Source organism: Cynoglossus semilaevis, chromosome 14, assembly GCF_000523025.1.
Source record: "Cynoglossus semilaevis isolate Cse_v1.0 chromosome 14, Cse_v1.0, whole genome shotgun sequence".
In the NCBI taxonomy this organism is placed as follows: Eukaryota; Metazoa; Chordata; class Actinopteri; order Pleuronectiformes; family Cynoglossidae; genus Cynoglossus; species Cynoglossus semilaevis.
In genome coordinates, this window is record NC_024320.1 from 25,530,959 (window position 1) to 25,551,426 (window position 20,468).

A 20,468-nucleotide genomic window follows, 5' to 3' on the forward strand; every position below is an offset into this window, starting at 1 on the left:
AGGTACGGAAAATATTTAGAGTGCTTCACGTTCAGCAGTAACCTTGGCTGGGAGCTATACAATTAGCCACTGAGGCCTTTGAACGCAGTTTGGTCCAGAGGAAGTGTGGTCTGTGGACTGAGTTTTTCCATGTTCACTGTTAAGTGAGTTTATTTCATTACATTTGTGCTCATACTGTATGTTAATGTGAGCCAGTCTAACACTGGCCGTCCGGTGCAGGAGTTATGAAAGGACACATAGCATTTCTATATCTACCAAAATCTGGAAACGTGTCTCGGTAGCATTTCATCTACCAAAATCTGGAAACGTGTCTCGGAGTATTGCAGGGTTTAACGCCATAAGTTAACAACCGCCAGCATATATCACTCCACATATTTAGATTAAAATGTGGAAAATGTCGGACAACAAACACCAACAATAAAATCTTAGCAACCACAGAGAACGTCTGTGGATTGACGTAATAGAGTAACAGTGAACAGAAACGAGTGCAGCAGAACGCTGTTTATTTTATTGGTGGAGAGTCATGTGACAAAGTAATCTGTTACAGGCTGCGCTGCTGGTGTGTCTCTCCTCTCACTCACTCTTACCAGTCCAGCAGGTGTCAAATGTTTTGTCATTTTTAGTATTGAACAAAGACAGAACATTTCAAGTAGTACAAACGTCACACACGTACGTGGTATCGCTGTCTATCTGAACGAGGACGTCCACGCCGTACTTGGTGTCATTATAGTACATCACTGAGTCCGGCTCTGCTTTCGGCCCAATGATGCCTCACGTGCGTCATTAGGCTCAATAAAGGCTCAAAAACGCTAGCCTTTTGACACTCAAGATTGCTAGAGGAAGTGAAGGAGATGATTGTTGCTATAGCAACCAAATGGCAACATCAGTCGCAGAAAAATTGATATCCTGTGTGCTCATGAATAGGTAGAAATGTTATACCTTAATTGTCTTTTGTATAATACATAAAAACATGGACTTATAATACAGACACATTTAGGAAAAGTTGGTTAGGGACAGAGTTGTATTTTTTTATTTTCACAAAGTTATTGATTATATATATACACCTTTCAAAACCAAAAATGTTAACACTGTTCTAGTGTTAACGTGGTGTAGGCACCACCGGTCAGCGTGGTGCTGACAATAAATGTGGCCATCAAAAGACAATTAATTTGTATAAAAATGTCGTTACCTGAGCCTAAATAAAATCCATTTAAGTAAACACTCAGCCGGACACAAAAGGAAAGTGAAAATGAGAACGTGCCACACTGGAGGTTGAGAGGATGAAAGGCGAGAGCAGTAAATTTTCCTGCAGCTAAGAGACATGACACAACATGAGGCTCCTCTGGCTCCGAGTTTGTGTGGCCTTCTAAAGTTGGCATATCTACACTTAACTGTGCCACAGCTGAAATTATGCCTCAGAAACCTCTCTTCGTTCTCTCTCTCTGTAAAGTCGAATGTAAGAGGCCGCCGTGTCTAGAAATACTGCTCCCACAAAGCCACAGGGCAGGAGGGGACACTCTGCCTCAGATTTATAGCCCAGACACACAGGGGTGTGTTTTTGCCTCAAAAACGGCGGAGGCAAAATTAAAGACGGTGATTTTATGTAATTGCACATGGATGTGCCCATTGCCCACGTTACTGACCCCAGCTCCTGCACTTTAATGATGGGTTGAGAGATTGAACAAGGCGAAACCCCCCCTCTCCCTCCTCCTGGCCTCTTCCCTCCCCCCCAGCAGAGTAATGGCTACATCGATGTTGGCCAAATAGATTTTGTAATGTGCTTATAGTACTAAAGCATCGAGCTCTCTTTATCCTATCCGGCCATCCTCATTTAACCATTAGTTCTCTGCTGTGAATGGCAGCCTATTAAGTTCCCAGTAAAATACACTGCATTATAATAAATTATGAATGCCTTTGTAAATGGAGACATTCTGATTTTCTATCGCATTATAATTAATAATAAATATTTTGATATGTTTATGTCCGGAGTCGAGGGTTGTTAGTTAAAAGCCCTACATCCATACAGTATCTACAGAGAGGGTGCAGATAGTTGTACGACCACCATCTTTATGGTAGTATTAGTAATATTGTTATTACTGTATCATTTTTTTTCTTAACTTTATACTATCAGCATCAAAGCAAAGCAAATGCTCATAAGAAACTTGGAAGACTTTTTTTTTTCTTAAAGTTTCATATTTTTACATTTTTTGATATTTTTCTTCGTACTAAATCAAATTTTAACTATTTGCCTGTGAAGTCTGGAAATTTTCAAACAGATATAAAGATAAACAACGTTTAACAACTACTTTTTAATTCTGATACTTTATATTATTTTAATAGTCTGATACAAGTTTAATAATTAATGAGAATTTGATAACCTTTAACCTGTTGTATTTGGGCAGTTTTTTTAGCTAATTTAGCTAACTTCAAGCTTTTTCTCTGCTAAGATGTAGCTGCAATTGGGCAAATTATTTTCATCCAATTCTGGCTGATATTTTGATTTTAACTCTGCTACCTTTGCATTTTTTGTTGAATTGCTGCTTTCTAAAACCTTTAGTCCCATTTAAAAGGTTTTCATAAATATTTAGCTTGGAGCTTTTGGTATTTTGCTCTTTCTAGTCTCTATTGAAACTGACCTTTTTTATTTGCATAATTCAGGTAACATTTTCTGTTAACTTTAAAACATTTGTTTTAAATGGTGCTGTAGGGGGTTTTTTTTAGCTTCTCCAATTGTCAATTGTTTTGCGGCTGGCGTGAAACACCTTAGATTTGCATATTAAAACATTAGCTCTGCTGTCATGTATGTCTTATGTGTAGAAATAAAAAGTAGCTGCACATTTCATGTTGAAAATCAAAGAAGCCTTAATATTTGTCCAGGCCTTGTTCAGAAATAGGATCACGCGTCATGAGACTGGTTCAACGTTTCAGGGTTGGCGGCTTTATTTAATAAAGGAAGTGGATTCCTCCTCCAACCACTGAGAGTGTCAGATATAAACTGTATAAAGTAAGGTGTCCAGGGCTGCAGCTGAGCAGTGGAAACTTTCTCTGAGGGATGGTTTTACCAGCTGTGAGGCCATGTTTCTCTGAAGGTAGGAAGGTGGTGTTGTACTGTGTGTTTCCAAATTAGAGACCGCGGTTCACGGCTTTACACTTAAATAATAGCAGCGTAATAGCAGGAAATCACACAAATGTAAATAAAGGATTTCAGTGGAAGACAGTGGAGCTGGACAGTGTCACCAACAGAGAACTTTAATCATTGTCCCGCTTACAGAAGTGGCAGGAAAATTCAGCCTTGTTAAAACCAAAGAGGGTGGTCCCACAAAGTTGAAACCCTCCACCCATGCTCCTCTTCACTCGTCTATGAATACACATAGACACAGACTCACTCCCACCACATATTATGGGTTTGTACTCGCTGATGGTTTCATATTTGGCTCCAACTGGATGTAAATGCAGATGTGAACCTCCACATCTCTGAAGCCTGGTGGAAAAAAAACAAGGGTTTTTCCAACCATGTTCCCAATGCGTCTAATCCTGCTGCCTTTTCATGGACCAACTCTGATATTGGTCCCAGATTTGCTGCGGGTTCTCAATCACGCTTAAGTTCCCTCCTCCCCCCCTCCCCCGAATTCTTCCCATTGCTGTTGGCACAATGTGACCTGCAGGAAATGGCTGAGAATTGTGACTATAACAAAGCTCGTGGACCGGTGCCAGACCACAGCTGTTTATTTAACCACACAGAACACTCATCATCGGGTTAATAACCACAGACAACTGGAGGAGAACTGCCGTTTAATGATTTGGTCAGTAATGCAGCGCACTATGTGCTTGGCTTGAGGAAAATCCAGTAACTGTGTGGAACAGTACAAAGTCAAACACCAAGATTCTTAGTGTTTGAGTCATAATCCTCTCAAGACTCATTCATTTTTGGTGCAGCTTTTATTGGTTTTGTCATATTTGTTCCTCTTAGTTAAAGACTTAGGATCTTACTTTTTTGAAGTCAGATTTTTTTTTTTCTAATCCATTTTTTAAGTCATCATCAGTTTTTTTGCCTCTGAGACTCGTCTTTCTTCTTACTGCCAGCCCTGCCCTGCCCATCCTTCCTGGATTTGAGGTCAGGACAGACCAGAACAAAGGATGGGCCACGGTCACTTTAACATGTACTCATGCTACATGTATGATAAGAATGTATATTCTTTATCTATGTTACTCTATGCTCTCTTTCTTTGCATTGGTTTTGTTTTGCTAGTTCAGTTAGTTGCTTCATATGTAGCTTTTCCTGTGGTATCATTATTATAAAAAATGTTAATGTTTCTTTACTCTCTGCCACAGTCAGAGATGAGTGGAGACATGGGGCAAAATGTGCCTGAAATGAAAATATATTATTAATGTTTATTTATTCATTTCTGTGAATTTCCCAACTGCTAACTTTTTCTAATTCTAAACTTTGCATTTAAGCTTTTGTTAATTCAGAAACACTTGTCTAGCACATTCCAGATCATCACACTTGTTGTACTGTATGATAAACTGTGTAAAGGGTTAGTTTACTGAAGAGATGACAAATAAGTTAGCATCAACATAAGCAATAAAATATGAAAACTTGCCTACAGAGCAGGGGTAGTTTTTGGTGCTAGCTCAACAAACTGCTCGGCAGATAATCAACCATTTCATCAATGGCCCCGTCTATTAATAGTTCAGCTTTATTTTCACTTCAGTGTATTTCAAATCCATGAATATATATTTCATGAAAAAACTATAGTATCCCAGAACTAGATTTATATCGTATGCTACTACGTTTTATTTTAAACTGGCAGTTGTTTACATATCTCTTTAAAACCAAGACTTGTGACTTGTTCAATAATCCAAATTTGGATCTTGGGCAATATCTATGGAGAACAGCTCCAAACTAAGCATTTATTTTACATAAGACTGTGAAAATACAGCAGCTCTATGACCAATTAGGGCTTTATTATCACTGGAGCATCTTAAAACAACGACACAATGAAAACATGTTGCTTCAAGTGATCAAAGCTAACGTTAGCTACAATTCATTAATTACAAATCATCTAATTAGTAAAGTATTTTTAACCATGTCCCACTACTAGTTACGGTAAATTGTGAGAAACACAGGCACGGGTGTTTACTGAGTATAGCCCAGGACGCTAACTAGGCTAAGACCGCCATTGCGAACAAGGACTAGTTTAGTGCTATTTAACATACCCAATTATAATACAAACAAACGAAATAAGCTTTAAGTCTTGTCCTTTTTGCTAAACATTTGCGCGATTATGGATACTTTTTTAAAAATAAAAGTATATATATATATATAATATCTCTATAATCATCTTTACTAATAACATAAATTATTAGTAGAGATTTCATCGAGTGTCCATCGCCGCTAGCTCTCTTGTTCTGAGACCCGTGTCCGGGCAGACGACTGCCTGTGTCCGGGTCATAACAGGGAGAGGGCGGGGTGTGACTTCCAGACAACTGTCGGCTCCAGTCCCTGAGCTCAGAGCTCATTAGAAAGATGAGGAGCTGCTGTCTGCGTCTGAGAGGGAGAAGATGACGAAGAAGAAAAACTTTTAATAACGGTCTCTGTTAAACGCGGAGGATGGAAGAGTCCTCACAAAAGAAGCGAATGTGCGTTAATGTGAGCTGAACCTCGGAGAAAAAACTCACGACATCCCTCGGTGAGTGTGATGTTTTGTTTTTGTTTTTAGACAGACGTATAGGATCTCCATACAGTACGGATTAGGGCACTGAAATATAAATAGTTTAGTTCTCACTTATGATAGATGACAGCAGAGATTATACCCAGGCTGTTTAGTCCCGTTACTGTACGCAGAGCTCTGACTGACTGAAACATTCATTACTGAGGGCAGTGTTTTCCTAAGTTTGGATCGAAACCAACAATTGAATCAAGGAAGATTTGAATTGGTCATAGAAAAAAATAAGCAGATGTATGTATTATTTATTAAATTTTAATGTAAGTGCCGGTGTTCCCTAAAACACTAACCATAGTAAAAATAACAAGTCACCAGATTGTTTTGTTTCTATGGTCACCAGCAGAAATACATTTCTTAGTTCTACTTTTTTCATTTCCCCGTAATCAATTATTTTGTAAGAAAACGTGGTAACGTTTGCCGATAGGAAATATGTCCACCAGGTGGCGGCAGAGTATCTGAATGATTCAATTTGTATTAAAACACAATGGACGGTGGTGGTTCAATTCCACCAACCTGCACACCCCTACTCTTTTAGCAACACAACGTTAGCCTCATTTGGTAACGGTCTAAATCGTCTTAAGTTTTCAAATACTTGACTAGATAGTGATCATGGAATGTAATATGCCTTCTGATTGGCTGATGGTGTAGCCAATAAGACAGCGAATCGGCAGCATTGAGAGAGCATGGCAGATATTGCAATTTGACAAAAAACTTGACTTAAGCAGTTATGCTACAGTATGGGACATGGGACAAGTAGCACCCCCTGCAGGGGCCAGAGAAACTTAATGTGGGGGCAGGGGTATTCCTGGACGGGGTGCAATAATTTGTAACATTATTTGAGAGTGAGAGTAGCAGTTCTTTCAGGATTAACAGTGTTCTACAAAAAGTGGTCTTGACACATGTCAATGTGGGGGGGGCATCCTTTCTACAAAAGAGTAGTGATACAGAGAAACAATGTTGCCTTTTCTGTTAAGATATGTTTTTGTTTCAGTGTTCACTGTTACTGTGGCTGATTTATTAGTTTGACAAATGAAAGTATGAAAATAAAAGTTAGAAGTAAAAATAAAAACCTCTGTTGTTATTACTGTCAGCGCACAGTCGTTGGATCAAAAGTAAAAAAAAAAAATCAAAATGTAGCTTAAACTAAAGTTCACGTGACAATCATCTTAAAGGTGATCAGGTTCATGTTTATTTGTTTTACGTTGACAGTGGAGCGATCACCTTCTTCAGGTCTCCTCCTGCTGCCCAACACAGTGGGTCGATGGTTTGAAGATGATCAACCCTCGGATTTACCTCCACTACAACCACACAGGAAAACTAGAGCACAGGCCAAATGTGGGCACAGACCCAGGCACTGTGGACACCAAAACCATCATCTTCCTCATCGTGTGCAGCTTCATCGTCTTGGAGAACCTCACGGTTCTAGTGGCCATATGGAGGAACCACAGGTTCCACAACCGCATGTACTATTTCATTGGCAACCTGGCACTGTGCGACATGCTGGCTGGAGTGGCTTACCTGGTCAACCTGCTGCTGTCAGGAGAGAAGACCCTGCAGCTCTCTCCTGCTCTGTGGTTCGTCAGAGAGGGGAGCATGTTCGTGGCACTTGGAGCCTCCATTTTTAGTCTTCTGGCCATCGCTATAGAGAGACACCTGACCATGATTAAAATGAGGCCCTACGATGCCACTAAGAACTACAGAGTCTTTCTGCTCATAGGGACCTGCTGGCTTATCGCCATATCTCTTGGAGCTTTGCCGATTCTTGGCTGGAACTGCTTGGACAACCTCCCTGACTGTTCCACTGTCCTCCCTCTCTACACCAAAAAATATGTAGCTTTCTACATCACAGTTTTCACCATCTTGCTCTTAGCCATGTCTATCCTCTACGCGCGCATCTACTTCCTGGTGAAGTCCAGCAGCCGAAAGGTGAGCAAGCACAGCAACTCGGAGCACGCCATGTCTCTCCTGCGCACTGTCATCATTGTAGTTGGGGTCTTCATCGCCTGCTGGACTCCCATCTTTTCCCTGCTCCTGGTGGACGTGGTTTGTGTGAAACGCTGCCCCATTCTCTACAAAGCCGACTGGTTCATCGCGGTGGCTGTGCTCAACTCAGCCATGAACCCCATCATTTACACCTTGGCCAGCAGAGAGATGAGACGAGCCTTTCTGGGTCTGGCATGTGGTGCCTGCTACAGGAGGAAGGTCTCTATCAGCGGGAACAGACAGTCACTGGAGCCCAGCCGCAGCAGGAGCAAGTCGTGGAGCAGCCAGAACAACCAGAACCAGCAGAGCTTCAGGCAGAAAGAGCCGGAGAGGGAGCAGGAGATGGACACGCCCACCGGTGAGGTGTCAGTGGTGGTAGGGGGCGCCACTCAGACTGTGCCAGAGAGGGCAGTGATTTAATGGAAGAGGTGTGTTCTTTATAAGTCATCACATCATGGTCTGAACGTTGGTCAAGTGGCGAAGACAAATGGGTCTCAGTGAGAATTGATTGATGAGGTGTGGACTTCAGGACCAAAGCTGCAGGCAGCAGTTTGTTCTTTAAGCTTAAACTTGATGATATACTGGATCTACCTATTCTTATGCTGCGTTCGGTATCAGATTGACACATGAAGAGTTTGTGTTCAGTGTCACGAACACATCAAACATTTATAGGACTGTGTCTTGTCCATTGTAGACATAAAAAATATATAAAGGTCTAACATGTTATCTCTTACTACAGCAAATGTAGGGCTCTACACATTGAGTTGTAGGGCCTTTTAGATTTGTTCTCACTACCTGCAACTTTAAAGAATTCTAGAGAGCCTCTCCCAATTCTCTGGATTATGGGACCCCCATGTTTGAACCAGTTAACCAAGGGCTCTAAATATGATGTTTCTAATTATTAGATTCTAATAACGTTAAGTTCACTGGACTGCGATTCATCCTTGTATGAATGAATAAATATAGCAATTACTACTTTTTTTTAAAGCAAGACTAGACAACCAAAGTTTTTTTAAATCCCTGCTGGCAGGCTTGGGTACTGCATCTAAAATTTAGACCTTGTTGAGGACATCCATCTTCATTTCATTGTCCATGTTGAAACCCCTTACATGCTGCTCTGTTTCTCTTTTATCATATTTAACCATGTGACCTTAACTGTGTGTGCCCCCTGCTGGAGCATTTAGAACTTGCATTCTACTAAACAGCCGTTTGGCTCAAATGTAAACTCCTATTGTCAATTGAGATATATTTACTTCTGTTGCAAAGTGAGAGCCCTACTTATTTATCTTCCTGTTTTTTTTACAGCAGACATACAAAACATATGTCTCTTTGATTTGAATTTGAAAACACAAAACATAACATAGCTCCAAATCTTTTAAGTTAGTAAGTTAATTGGGATTTTGCTGAGCAAATGATAATGAAAATGTGTATATGAATGGTGCTTTTACTTTGACAAAAAAATACCTCTCTTCCTTTTGTGCAATTATAGTGCTGTAAAAACAATGTCATGAAGAATGTTTGTACAGACATTGTAGCGACTATCAAATGAAGGAAATTTCGAATGTTTCCAATACTATAAAACACTGCAGTTACCTTCTAAAAATGATATTTTCCAATTGTCTGACACCTCTTTGCTGCCATTTTCATTATATATTAGTCCACTACCAGCCACTTAGAGCAAAGTTTTAATGACCATTTAAAATGACTATGTAGACCCTTAACTAAGGATTGACCAGAAACTAAACAGACAGTAATCGGTGATGAGACTAAAGTAATTAACGTGATCTGCCTTTAAAAAACCCACATAGCTGTGTTTTTGTTTTTATCAAACTATGCGAGAAAACAATGGAGCTATGGCTTAATTACATTTAGAGCGCCCTCTGCTGGAGGATACCGTTTGTACTGTGATCCTACTCGGGAATATCGTTGAATACTCAAGATTGTTGTTTAGATAACAGCCATTACATCACATACACCATCACATGCGAAATCAGGTTTTGGTCTTGCCATCCTAATATTATTCTGTTGGCTTTTGGGGATTCTTTAAAAAAAAGTTTCAGGTCAGACTATGTTGTATATGTCATCCTGTAAGAGTTGTTTTTGCTTTGTGTCCTAGTTATAAAGATTTTTTTCTTTACCTTTGGTTATATTAAAGACATTAGCAGATAATTTTGGTTTTGGTCATTACAGCACTACTAAAGGACGCCGTTGCCTGAAAGTTTATTTCCACAGCAGCATTTATTTGTATTGTGTAGACTCAGAACCGATGCAGTAAACGCCGCTTTTAGCAGTATTAGGGCTCCATCTGCTGGTCAAAGATGGCAGTCACCGTTACTGACCCTTTTCTTATTATGAGACAGTTTCACCGCAGAAAGCAAAATATGCTTTAAATTAAACTCTGTGCCTGGTGATTGTATTAGACACATTGTTTGGTCTCTGTTTTAGAAGCATGGGAATGTTGAACAGAATGTTAGAAGCATGTGGATGCTGCATGTGGTAATGGTTAAATAATGGTTTTCAACTGATTATATGACGAGGACGTATTGACATGTTAGGATAGATAGTCAGGAAATAAGAAATATCATTCAAATATTATTCACAATGTTGACTTGATGTGGCTGATAGAGGGTGTATTTTTCCGCTTGCCTGTTGAATTTCCATAAATCTTTAAAAGGAGAGGTGATCGTAGTATATACGACATGGGGCATCGCCATCAGGTGAAGTTCATACGAGTGTGGACGTAACTTGGTATGAATTGAAGTATGAAACAATTGTAAACCAATAAATCGTTTTCTGTAGTATATCAACCACTGGTTTCAAGTATTCTTCAATGGAGCGCTTAATAGAAAAGAAAAACATGACCGAGACGGTGTTTTTTTTTTTGGTACGCGTATTTTTATATACGATCTCTTAATAAACCGAATGTTCGTCCACCGAAAACTTTGGGCCGAAAATGCCATTTTAGGCCATTTACAGCCCAGATGTTTATTACCAAAACAACAGAGCCGGAATATGGATTAATATTAGGAATAAAGCAGCGTGCACGATGGATGCGGAGAGCCCGCTTGGAGACGGAAAAGTGCACATCACCGGAAATGAACGTTTCAAAGTAAAAGAAACTAAATTGTTTTACTCGTCTAATTCGTACAATGCCAGGAAATCGATGTTTGTATTGTAGTCGACAGACCGTTGGTTGTCACAGACCATTTCATTGAAATTCTACACATTGAGTTTTATTGACAACAGACCTACAAAACTATGATAATAATATTCAACCCATACAACTAAAGATTAACTCCGTAAACATCATTTTGGAATTCTTTCTCTGTTTTTATTTGTTTTATTTTTATTCATGTGTAACTTGTTCCAAAATAGTGATTTTCTGTGTGATTCTCTCTGACAAAGTTTTTTTTAGTTTTTTTTTTTTACTCAGAATCTGGAAATAAAACATTTATAATATATAACAGAGAGGCAGGGAGATAAAGAGACAGAGTGAAAACAGTAGTCTCAAGCAGCAACACTCAGCAGGGCGAAACACAACCTCTAGTGAACGGGCATGCCCCATCGAAGATCAGCTATTGCACTTTGAAGAGAGAGAAAGAGAAATGAAATCACTAGTAATACAAATAAAAGGCACATTTCCATCAACAAAAACCTAAAAAGAAGCTTCGTTCTGTTCTCGACGTCTCCTTCGGTTTGGTTTCTAAAAATGTCTATGTCACAGAATCATTGGAGAAAACATCATGGCGTCTATAATGCATCTGTCCTGTCCTCAACTGAAGAGAATGTCCACCTTTGAACTCGTGTTGTATTAAATCACAAAATATAAAGTAAAAACCTGTCAAATAAACTGCATGAATACTTTTTTTGCACCCTTTCTTTCACACTACTTCACAGAAATACCGATACGTCACTCTTTGTCTTCCGAAAACTGCAATCCTAAACCCTTATCCAACGTGGTACACACTCCCTCTTGCGGCAGGACAGAAAACTTACTTACGCTTCTTGAACACATACTGATTTGGGTTCAGCAAGAGGTTCACATTGTATGTGAAATACACTGCAATGCCCCGTACATTTGGTGACTAATAGTAAAACAAAGAGCGGGAATATCTGATCCCAGAACAGTTTCTCTAGGAACCTCCCTCTGTCGAACCTTTGATTCCCACGCTACAAAATCAGTTTTATACCGAAAGCTACCACAGACTGACTATGATAAGATCGAGTAATTTAAATTTGACCTGTAAAGTTATGCAATCTTTTTTTAAATTAGATGACTCATCGCCAAAATGCTTATTTTAACCCAATAATTACAAAAGTAAGCGGAAGTGACTGACTGGGGTAAATGAGTGTTCCCATGATGACACCTAGTGGTTAAAATGAAGCATTGCCGCACGGAGGAATAACGTCACTAATACTGAACATTTTGCATTAAGTGCACGTTAACACGCAACATTTGCCTGATTAAGCCTAATAAGTACACAGTATGAATGACATCCTAACACCGCGGTAAAACGGTTCTCCCGATTCAGTGATCGAACTTTGTGATTGTGCTACTCATCCTCATACAAGGTGTCAATCCAAAAACAAATAAAAGTACAACATTAAAGGTACTATATGTATACTCTATCACTGTATTTGGTTGGTTTCTGTCTTACCTACTAACTCACAACTTTTTTTGCTGCTTTTGGCTTTTAGCTATTTCTATGCTAACGTTCAGAGCTAATTTTATCCAATTTTGGCCCACTTCTTTTTTTTGACTAGCCTTTAGATGTGTTCCAGAAGTTTCCACGTGTATTTCACAAGCTGTTTCTTCCTTCAAACAATGCCTTAAACCAGAATTTAATATATATGATATGTGCTTAAATAACCCTCATAAATACAATTAAACTCAACAAAGGCAGAGACAACATATCCCACTATCTTTCCTTAGCACACTAACTATTGTTAAGGTTAAGGTTACAACAAAGGTTTAGCTAACAGCAGAAGTATTAAGCAGAACCAAGCAAAACTTGTAAACATAAATTATTTTTAAAATATAGCCAAAAATCTACCAAAAGAATGATTTATACCTCAAAATGTCTCCTAAATAATAATATTAACCAGATTGTAATCATAGACACACCTTTTTGATTTTGCCATGTCAAATCCAAAATGGTGTAAAAGATTAAGTGATTGCTAAATTGAAGTCTTGATTTCCTGAAACCTAGCCAAAAAAGATAAAATTGCAAAAAAAGCTAAAAAGTTACCCGCGGATAATAACAGAAAGGAGTGACATTTTGTCTAAGTCGCTGAAAATTACAAAAAAAACAAAAACAAAAAAAAAACATGAAATTTTAAATAATTAAAATAAAAAAGCACTGAGCTAGCAAGTATAGCTTTAGGGGCTAATAGGTCAGGCTAACATCTACAAATGAGCTAAAAGACAAATTATGCCAGCCAAAATGTTAGAACAAATATTTAAGATAGTAAGTACTAACTACTAGGGAAATGATCCCGGGACGTCCCAGACAAAAAAGAAAAAAAAAAAGGAAACGATCAAACCATTGTACCAAAAATTATACATATAGTACCTTTTAAAAGTAAACAAAAAAGAAAATATTGATACATAATGTAAGAATATCTATATTGTAACTCAGATGTAAAAAATAAAGTTTACAGAAAAAAAAGAGAGAGAGAAAACCAATGATCCGTTTACAGCAAAGAAAGAGAGAGAGAAAACCAATGATAAAAACGAGAGCAAAAAAAGAGAGAGAGAAAACCAATGATAAAAATAATTCCTACTTAAAAGCATAAATATCTTACAGTGTCAGCAAACACAAGCACCTCTGTCAGATAACGGGGTTTCAGGGTCTACAACAATGTCCACAATAACAGCTGATTTGAAGTCATGCGACTGTGACACAACAAAATACATTGTTTTTTTCATTTGTTTTTTTTAAAAAAGGTTAACTTTAAAGCCACTGACTGAACATTATGAGGAATACCGTATCTGTTGAATCCCAGAACTTTGTGACTACTGCGAACTGAAAGCTATTGAGTCCTAATCTTGAATCAAAGACTTCATGCAGTGACCAACGCCGTGAACTGTCACACTGTTGGCAAGATTCAAGGACGAGTTGTCCCCAAGTTATTCAGTAGAAACTGCATTTGTTCTCCCAACCTTTCTCGTTCCCAACTCATCCAGTGGTTCTTGTAGAAATGTGGTTGTGCTTGACGGACAAAACTAAACTTTTCAGGTTTTAATTCTAAAATACCCTTGTCCTCACCTCTCTGAGGTTTGGATTTGCACTTCATCTAAACTACAAGAACAACTGTATTTTTTCATCATCTTTTTTAAAACAGCAACTCAAGATAGTATGTTCAAATGCGCCTATTTCTTCTCAAAAATATAGCATTTCAGTCATCACACAAAATAATAACAATTCTATAAATACATTCTTTTGTCTTAAACAAATCTTGTGTCTTTCAGTGCCTACAGTGAAGTAACTGCAGGCCCACTACACCCAACCCGCCCTCCTCCCCCCCAAAAAACACATAAAGCCTTTAATAATCCTCTGTTCATGTTTCGTCTTCCTTCAAGTTTCAGGATGTAGGAGACTCTGTCCAGAACTTCCTGCTTCCCATCAGGCATCAGTGTTTTTTTCCAACAGGCTGCAGGAGGCACAGTTCGCTCCCAGCTGACACAATCGGCAGATTGTTGTCACGGTGATGGCCAATAAGGTGGCTGATGCTGTCAAAAATGTGATCTTTTGTCCGTACCTTTGAAAGGAAAACAAATCTTAATGTCAGTCTTCTTGGTCAGTGTGTCTCAACCCTACACTCGTGCACATTGACATTTGACGACTTGGACTTGAATCTCATCCTACCGTGCCCTCAGGGTCCACCAGCAGCAGATGTTTGGCCAGTCCAAAGTGCATGCCTGTCAGTACGTAGGACCCGGGGTTGGTCGTGCTCGTGCGGACCAGGAAGTCTCCATCATTTTTCAGCAGTTTTTCAGCATCACGGCGGCTCATTTCTCCATGGTACCACGTCTGACCTTCCAGCTCCTCCTGGGCCCGGAAGGCCAGCGAACGCACAAGAAGAGGACTGGAGTTGTCCACGGACGCAGCCTTGTGAAGACCAGATATCTGGGTCTGGGACTGACCTTGACACGGCAAATGGGACTGAGACTGAATTGCATCCTCGAAAGGCTCTGATGAAAACAGTGGCAAAAAAACAACAACAAAAAAACAGGACATAAAACAACAGGACAGAGCACAGAGGTCATCAGTTGTAAATGCAAAAATAATTTGTAATTATAAAATGTAGATGTTAATGTTAAATTAATGTTTTTTTCTCCACTTTAAAGATCTTTTTGAATATTTGCTAAAAAATTAATGTTTTTTTCTCCACTTTGGCCTTTAAAGATCTTTTTGAATATTTGCTACTACCCTCAAGATCAGCACTCACGGCGACTCTACCTGTGCCCGCGCCCTAAGCTTTTGCGTGTACCGTGGTGGCCCTCCTACTCGTCGCAGCGTATGTTATGTTATGTCAGAAATAAAAATGTGGCTCAGAAAAAAATCATATCCCCGAAACTAGTTCTGGACAACAGTCCAGGTCAGAACTGCTTTCCACCAAAGTTGACCAAAAGGTCCTGAGTATAACTATTAGCACAGATACTGCCTAAAGATGGCTGAGAATAACAAAGAAAGTTGGGCAACAATGGACCAAATTCTCAGTGATGTAGCTGCTCCACACCTTAGTGATAACTGATGTGTCATCTGTTATAATAGCAGCAGAACTATGGCTGAGTCAAGACTAAAGAGTTGAACTGACGTTAACACTGGTCTCCTATTGTCTTCACTGTGACATGGTGTGATTAGAACACCAGGCTGAACACAGTGAGGAAACAAAAGCTATAAAAACTGCTGTAATTAAGATCTCAGATAAGAAACTCACATTGATGAGTTTTTCTTTTTTTTTTTTAAAGTCAAGGCACAGATACTGGTTAGAAAAACAGAGGAGTTTGAATGGGCTCTGACTGAAGTTTAAAGATTCCAGTCACAGGATATTGTACTATTTTTGCGTTTCTCTTTCAAAGATTTTTTTTTCCCATCACATTGCTTCATGCTCAATAATAAAATAATGTAAAAATCCACTAAAGTCAGCTTTTATCTGCCAGCTTATTAACTAACATCTCTGAGAAAGATCCCAGCAGTGACGTCTGTTTGTCAGTGAAACAGTGGGAGCTCACTTCAGGCCCACACACACACAAATCCCTGGAGCATTTTTTTAAAATATTGATTCAAAAGTGTTTCTGTCTCTAAAACATTTCATCCAATTATGGAGTACAGCTTTTGTTCATTCATGAAGTGGGTCACTTCCTGTTTTCAGTGGAAGCATAAATATTTTGGGCTCATTAATCCTTTCAGCATCTGGAACAGGCAGAGAAAAAACACCTCTCCAGACACTGTTCTATAGAAGCCAATCACAGCTGAGCTTCAACAGGGATTAATACACAAACTAAAAAAAAAAATCTCACGTGATAAACAGCTGTTTCTAATTGTAATAATAAGATGACTTTCTTATCTGAGAACCTAATTATAATCTTAATTATACATATATTTACTAGACCACCAAAAGGCTCTGGGTTTGAAATGACCTTGACCCCTGATAAAAGGACAAGTCAAAAGTGATTTTTGTCTTTTTTATCAGAGGATTTATTGCAGTTCAGTGAACAATTTATTATTATTTTTAGTTCATTATTCTTATATTTGATTGTTTTGTTTCTTTTTGAGAATGAGCTTCCAACCTGATAATGTGTATATGTTTATCTGTACAAACCACTAAATGAGTTGCTGCCACCTAGTGGCTGGAGGCTTGTTATCATTTAAGCGTTACAGCAGTGGTACACTTATGTCCAGCGTGCCATATTCCCCCCCCACTATTTGAGAAGTACTGCACAAATGTGACACAGAAAAACAGTTGCATATGTGTGATATGTGTTGCTATGTGTTGGAGCAACAAACGGTTGTTTGTGTTTCACTGAGTTTCCTAACAGTTCTAGAGCCGAGTGCAGACTTACTCATGTCAAACAAGTCTTTCTGTGGACTCTCTTTGGCTGCTGCTGCTGCTGCTATGCCCTTGGTCACGTTTTCTGCTTCAGCCTGGAGAGCTGCGAGCACTTGGGCATCTATCTGCTGTGTGTTGACGTACATTGGCATCTCTGCTGTTTTTGCTGCTTGACCTTTAATCTCTGGTAGACTGCCTATATCAAATGAGGCTAGACAGCGAAGAAGAAAACACACCAGTTACATAAAAAAAAAAACAAAAACAAAAAAAACCAGTCCACGCGCTGCGGGTTGTAAATTCATACCCTGCTGTATGAATATGGACTTCCTCTCATCTCCCCAGTTTTCGCCACAGTGTCTCCCGTGGTAATAGGTCTGGTCTACAGAGCCTGGCCCAGTCTGAGGACACACGAAGACATATGGTGAAAGGCTGTCGAAATAACAAGTTAATCTAATTTTAGTAATCAGATTCCTTTTTTTTTTTTACTTATTTTAACACGTGCAGACACGAGGCGCATCGTACACCCAATAACTCCAAGGTCCAACACATACTGTAGTCGATACGAACATTCTTATTGTGTTTGCATTTCATCAAAGCACCTCCAGCTTAAAAAATCATCTCAACTCCCAGCATGTGTTTATACAGGCCTCAACAATATACAGATTTTCTTTTCCCCCTGTCATATTTAGGAATGTTATTTTTTTCTCAATTAATCATGATTAATCATGATTATTTAGGATCACAGTTGATCACGATTAATCTGATAAATCTACAGCCTCAATTAATCCTGATTAATCCTGATTATTTAGGATCACAGTTAATCACGATTAATCTGATAAATCTACAGCTGTGTTTATTCCGATCAATGTTCAAATGTGAAGCCGCCGTGATAGGTTCTACCTGACATCCGTCCGTGGCAGCAGTCTGACTGCTCAGCCTGGTGTCGATGAAGCCTCCAGGTGGCGGCATCTTGCCTGGGATGTTGTTGTAGTACGGATGTTCCGTCGACTCCTCCTCTTCTTCGGTCCACGTGAGCTCCTCCATATTTAAGGCCCTTTTACAGCAAACACATTTTCACAACAGTTACAAGTTTCCAAAGACAGGAGCTGTTTCCGAAATCACTCATCAATTCCCTGCTCCCCCTGCAGGGAATTACATTGTAGCGCACTATACAGTTGACTCGCTGGTTAAATAAAAAATCGATTTCTGACACGACTGCAGTTGATTATTGTGATGGGATCTATTGCTTCCATAGTGTACATCGGAAGTACTGTAGCGGTGCATTGTGGGATACATTGAGTGCCCTTTATAGTGGACTACTTCTACCGACTAAACATTTGGACATCACTATAAAATGGCATGTCTATTGAACTACAGTGTATGTTGGGTGCAGGCGGTGTGGGACACATCCAGGGCTGTGTTGGTGTGTTAGTTACAGCAGCGTCATACTCACCTGTCATGTGTGTCCATGTGTGTGGAGGATGACTTGGTGGAGGGGCACTGGAGGTACTGCTGAAAGCGAAGGTCAAAAGCCTGACCGATGGTGCTGATCACGTCCTGGGCCAGACCCTCAGAACACTCCAGGATGTGGCAGGCTGAAAAAAGTCAGAGCAGCAGGTTTTACTGACTGATTTATTCTAAGATATGAGAAAAAACCCATGAAGCTACCTCTTCTGTTGACAGGGTCTTTCGCTACATAGGCAACATGATCTGTCGTCTCCTGAAAGAAAAAAAAATACGAATTGAATACTAATTCAATTAAATCATAACAACTAATTGAATACTAATTCAATTAAATCATAATTGATTTTTTTTAATTAGTTCAATATTTAAGAAATCTAAAAATTAATTCTAAATCTAATTCCAAATGTAATCTCTGTTCTGTCAACTGAAGATGTTGGACTATTTTGTATACGTATATAAATATTAAACATGTACATTTAAAAGAACAATATAAACATGTACATTGACAATACAATTTAGATGAAAATATCCTTAACATCTCACTTAAAAAAAACAATTATCTTTTTTACATTCTTTTTTTAGTATCTTTAAAATGCTGTCCATAATCTGGGTCACCATCTTCACTGCAGCCTCAGATGTGGCCCACACTCAGAATCCCTACAATGTCCTCTCATTAACAGCTTTGTTTAGACCAGTTTTCTTCGATGAACACTGTTAAGTTACTCACAGGGTCTCCACCTGACGCAAAGGAGATGGACTGCATGTGGTGGTTGGCAATTATCTGAGAGGAGAGAAAAACCACAGCCCATGTAAATAAACTAGCATCTGTTCATTCCATCCAGATTATTAACTATACTAAATACAGGTATTGAATGAGATTTCACTAGGGATGTAACAGTGTGAATCAGTTTAAAAACTGAGACAAATACAGGACAATTCGCAATCATTTAAATAAAATATGAATCGCGCATCAAGGCGTAAGGAGTAGGCTGCGTTATCTCAAAAGTCACTGGTCATACCATGAGACTACACACTCTAGTACAGTAGGTGGCAGTATGTGCCGTTATTTAAAAAAATCCTGATATAATCGTATTGTGAGTTGAGTGTATGTTTACATTCCTGGTTTTCACACAAAAAAGATTTTCACAGCAGTGTCAAATGTTGCAGACCGACCTGTTTGCAGTCAGGAGTCATCAGGTTTAGGCTACTGGTGGAAATGTTCAGGTTGATTGACATTCCAGCAAACTGGAGGTTGCTCTTGCCCAGGATACTGGACAGTGCTTTGGATGGTGGCTGAGGAGGGACAGAAGAGGAAACGTCTTTAGATCAGTCCAAGATAGAAAGGCTGCCATAACAGTATAGCAAATCCTAACAAATCCTTAGTCCCTTCCTCTTACCTTAACTAGGGATGTCCGATAATAATGAGCGACTGATATTATCGGCCCACTATTAGCATATTCTGTAATATCTGAAAGGATCGTTATCAGTTTTTCCTCTGGTAATGAAAACCTGATGACACAAGGTCTGGGTTTCGCCCATTGTGTGCCTTAAAAACAGTTTTGGGGGTAAAAGGGTGGATATAAAATTTAAAGTCACTAGATGGCAGCATTGCAGCTCATTTAATTAATCTCATTCTCATACAGTGCTTTGCACAGATAAATAAATAAATATTACCAGGCTGATACCGGTTGATATCTGAATCGGAAATTAAGTGTTTGGATGATATCGGCATATCAGATATCAGTTAATATCGGACATCCCTAACCTCAACCATTACAAATGTGTGTGTATCAGAGCAGCTCATGTGGCTAATCTGCCTGATCCTAATCCCTACCCCAGCCCTATTCTAATCCTAATTCTAACCCTCCCTCCAAAATAGCTTGATTCATCCTCAAAATACACTTGACGTGCAAAAAATAAGGACAAAGCTTGTCCACAATAATAGTATTTTACTGAAAAATGTCCCTGAAAGTATCGCTACACCAGAAACACACACACACACACAGAGCAGCTCAGTTTCCTGTTCACAGATATTGTTAACTACATGAGTCACTAAGCTCTGAGCAGGGTGTGCAATACATCGTGGGCTGGAGCTACACCCACACACAGTACAGTCTCCTACCTCCTCATCTGTCTCTCTGTCTGCCTGTCTCTCCCTCTCTCTCACCTTTCGTTCATGAAGGAAGCAGGAGAGAAAGAACCACACACTGACAAAGCTATTATTTCTTCCTTACC

The 20,468-nt window shown here is 39.3% G+C and overlaps 3 protein-coding genes across 14 annotated transcripts in view; 2 read left to right on the forward strand and 1 right to left on the reverse strand.

Moving 5' to 3' along the window:
- Nucleotides 1–13,361, forward strand: part of s1pr3b (sphingosine-1-phosphate receptor 3b) — a 17,449-nt gene extending 4,088 nt beyond the window's left edge. The window contains exons 1-2 of one of the 2 annotated variants that reach the window (XM_017038522.2): nt 4,192–5,693; nt 6,939–13,361. In XM_017038522.2, coding sequence (XP_016894011.1) covers nt 7,002–8,132 — 1,131 coding nt within the window. In that variant the 5' untranslated portion in view covers nt 4,192–5,693; nt 6,939–7,001 and the 3' untranslated portion in view covers nt 8,133–13,361. Of the gene's footprint in view, nt 1–4,191; nt 5,694–6,938 lie in introns of those variants that run through there. The other variant, XM_008326101.3, reaches the window with a different exon arrangement.
- Nucleotides 1–20,468, forward strand: part of add1 (adducin 1 (alpha)) — a 103,204-nt gene that overhangs the window by 4,545 nt on the left and 78,191 nt on the right. The gene's annotated exons all lie outside the window — the stretch shown is intronic.
- shc3 (SHC (Src homology 2 domain containing) transforming protein 3) overlaps nt 13,967–20,468 on the reverse strand; it is a 13,269-nt gene continuing 6,767 nt past the window's right edge. Inside the window, exons 5-13 of the mRNA XM_025062142.1 lie at nt 19,407–19,526; nt 18,961–19,014; nt 18,438–18,489; nt 18,223–18,364; nt 17,670–17,823; nt 17,074–17,167; nt 16,783–16,980; nt 14,582–14,907; nt 13,967–14,474 (exon numbers count right to left, since the gene is read on the reverse strand). Coding sequence (XP_024917910.1) covers nt 14,346–14,474; nt 14,582–14,907; nt 16,783–16,980; nt 17,074–17,167; nt 17,670–17,823; nt 18,223–18,364; nt 18,438–18,489; nt 18,961–19,014; nt 19,407–19,526 — 1,269 coding nt within the window. The 3' untranslated portion in view covers nt 13,967–14,345. The remainder of the gene's footprint in view (nt 14,475–14,581; nt 14,908–16,782; nt 16,981–17,073; nt 17,168–17,669; nt 17,824–18,222; nt 18,365–18,437; nt 18,490–18,960; nt 19,015–19,406; nt 19,527–20,468) is intronic.